This window comes from Helianthus annuus, chromosome 2, assembly GCF_002127325.2.
Source record: "Helianthus annuus cultivar XRQ/B chromosome 2, HanXRQr2.0-SUNRISE, whole genome shotgun sequence".
Taxonomy (NCBI): domain Eukaryota; kingdom Viridiplantae; phylum Streptophyta; class Magnoliopsida; order Asterales; family Asteraceae; genus Helianthus; species Helianthus annuus.
This window is the reverse complement of record NC_035434.2, coordinates 44,891,676-44,894,565: the sequence shown is the minus strand read 5'-3', so window position 1 is coordinate 44,894,565 and position 2,890 is coordinate 44,891,676. Positions and strand designations below refer to the sequence as shown.

General features: G+C 39.9%; 1 protein-coding gene across 1 annotated transcript; it reads right to left on the bottom strand.

Annotated features, from left to right (window-relative positions):
• Window positions 1-277: 277 nt before the first annotated feature.
• On the bottom strand, window positions 278-1,273 carry LOC110888765. The gene has a single exon (XM_022136275.1). It carries the CDS (start codon window positions 1,271-1,273, stop codon window positions 278-280), a length of 996 nt encoding a protein of 331 aa, XP_021991967.1.
• Window positions 1,274-2,890: the final 1,617 nt, after the last annotated feature.

Below are 2,890 nucleotides of genomic sequence, written 5' to 3'. Positions count from 1 at the left end.
ACTATCTCTCTTTGACTTCCATCAGCCATTTCTACTGTAAAGGCATGATCTAGGTTTTGGGACGCCTGGTTCAAGTAAGGTCTAAAGGTAGTCGACACTAGACTTCTATTTGCACCGGTATCAAATAACACACGCGCATATACATCATTTAAGAGATACGTACCCGTGATAACGTCTGTATTAGTCTTGGCTGCTTCCGTGGTGAGTACAAATGCCCGCCCTTTTGGCTGATTTGGTTGTGTCCTATCATTTCTTTTGAGTTCGAGACATTCAGATCTCATGTGGTTAGGATCTCCACATTTGAAACACTTCTTCTTTTCCTTGAAAATTTAAAATTGAGAAGTGTGAATTGCCACATTTGAGCATGACCCGTCTTTTTACAATTTGGACAAGGAAAACGACATTCCCCCGTATGAAAGCGTTTGCAAATTTGACATTGAGGAAATGTTTTAGGCCTTTTAAAGTTGTTATTCCGGGTGTCCCCCTTTCTTTCTTCCCACTTTCTTTTTGGTGCGGGAGATTCAGCCTGCCGCAGAATCATCTCGGCAGCCATGACGGCGCCAGCCTCAACAGTTTCTGCAAAAGTCTTGGGGGATTTGGATTTGATAAACACCCTCATTTCAGAGGGTAGACCCCAAATAAACCTATTGATCAGTTGTTCCTCAGTCAATGCTAAATAAGAAACCAGTCGAGATATGTCGTTGAAACGAGAAACATACTCTCGATAGGTTTTATTTCCCATTTTTAACTGAAAGAATTCTACTTCCAGTTGCTCGGTCTCACTGGGAGGACAATACTTAGCAAGAAACTTATGAATAAACTCCTCCCACTTCATCTCCTTAACCTTTTCTTTTCCCTCTGTTCGGACCACAATGTTCCACCAGTGAAGGGCTTCAGCTTCAAACATATGTACGGCGAACCGTACTTTGTTGCGGTCATCACACTCACATATGTCTAATACTGACTCCATTCTGTTGAGCCAGTCTTGAGCTTCTAGTGCTCCCTTTCTTCCGTCAAAGGATTGAGGTTTACAGGACATGAAGTGCTTATAAGTACATTCCTTTGATTTGGGATATTCACCTTTTCCTTCTAGTGGCATGGTTGCAATAGTGTTTTTCCTTTCGCCCATTCCTTCCCTTTGAACTGGCGTGGAGGCTGCTGAGCTTTCTTCATGTCGTTCTCCAGATTGGTTAACATTACCGGTTTGTGCATTCTTCATTACCTTAGCCACTTCCACAGCTATATTGTGGATATCCTCAGTATTTAGACGCATGCTTGTACTAGACCGGGACCTGACACTATGAGAGGGAGTTCGAGTCCTATAAGAACCTTCCTCTCTCCTTCTGTTATTCTGATAATTTCTAGACCCTTGTTCATTTCTATGTTCAGACATTGTCTCATTCCTAGAGTATAAAAAGTTACTAGTATGTATGATACATCATTATAATATAACAACTATATACATCACACACACACAGATATATATATATATATATATATATATATATATATATATATATATATAGCACATAGAAAGGCACAAAATAGTTTACTTCTTCTAGCGTCACTCAACTGACTATGTAAGTACTTTTCCTGAGAACATGTTATTTGGCCTAGTCTGAGTGTGCTATTTAATCTTTAGAGAACTACTGGTTAAAGCTTAGGCATTCCTGCAATACCTAATTCGCTAAAACCTCGGGCTCTGATACCAACTGTAACACCCACCCCGTAACCCGGGTGATTGTGCACAACTGATACACTTACAACGGAAACAAACTAAACTTTCATTAAAACTTATAATAGTCTGAGTACAACACTTTATTTATTCACAAACTTTTGGCAACTAAGAACTCCTTGATCTTCTAAAACTCCACAACTGTCAAGTAGTTCCTATAGCTTTCCTCATGACTCACCTGAGATAAGTATACTCAAAACGACGTCAGATATATACTGGTGAGCTCATACTATACAATTTTTATAAAGACAGACCACAGTTTACATTATATGCAGACACAATATGGGCATGTGACCACATTATAGTCAGGTTGGGCCTCATTGAACCTTATAGGTCACATTTGACTTGTCACAAACCACCGTACAAGAGACATACTGATCCTCCAGCTGTGTCCCCCTACGGCCGTCACATAGGTATGAGTGTGTGTCGCTGGACCTTATAAGCACGAAGTGCCTGTGGGTACAACACCTTATTACCCTTCCCAGAGTGACACACCTCATTAAGCATAATAGGATCCCATATACCCCTACTGACACATGCATACTGCAGCATTCTCATTATTACCAGTTATGGACGAGTATACTATCACAGTTTAAAAGACAAGTATGATGACTCACCTGATTAGCAATTGCTTAACAGCCGCTAGTAATACTGGGTTATATCTCAAGGTCCTGACACAATTACATAATCCTAGGTTAGGTAATGGTACACCTAACTAGTCATTATCATGGTTGGATATTGGTTAACCCTACCTTGTTTAAGCATGGTTGATCAGTCCATGCCTAACTAAGGCTAGGCTACCCAATACCTGCCCCTAACAATAACCCTAGTACCTAAAAATAATACTAACACTACTACTACTAATATATTATTACTAATAATAAAACTAATGCTAAAAATAAATAATAAATAGCTAAACATAAACGAGAGTATACCTCAAAACTATCTACGGCACGTTGATGTAGAGTTTCCCTACTCCTGCTCCTAATCGTGCTCCAAAAACGACTACTAACAACACCCAATGGGGTATCGTATACTCAGGATTCTCTATACTAGAGCATTCCCGTTAAAGAAACTGGTACCTAAACAAACTACTGAGACTCTTATTTAAAGGAAGCAAGCAGGCACCTCAAACTATATGGGGGGGGGGGATGT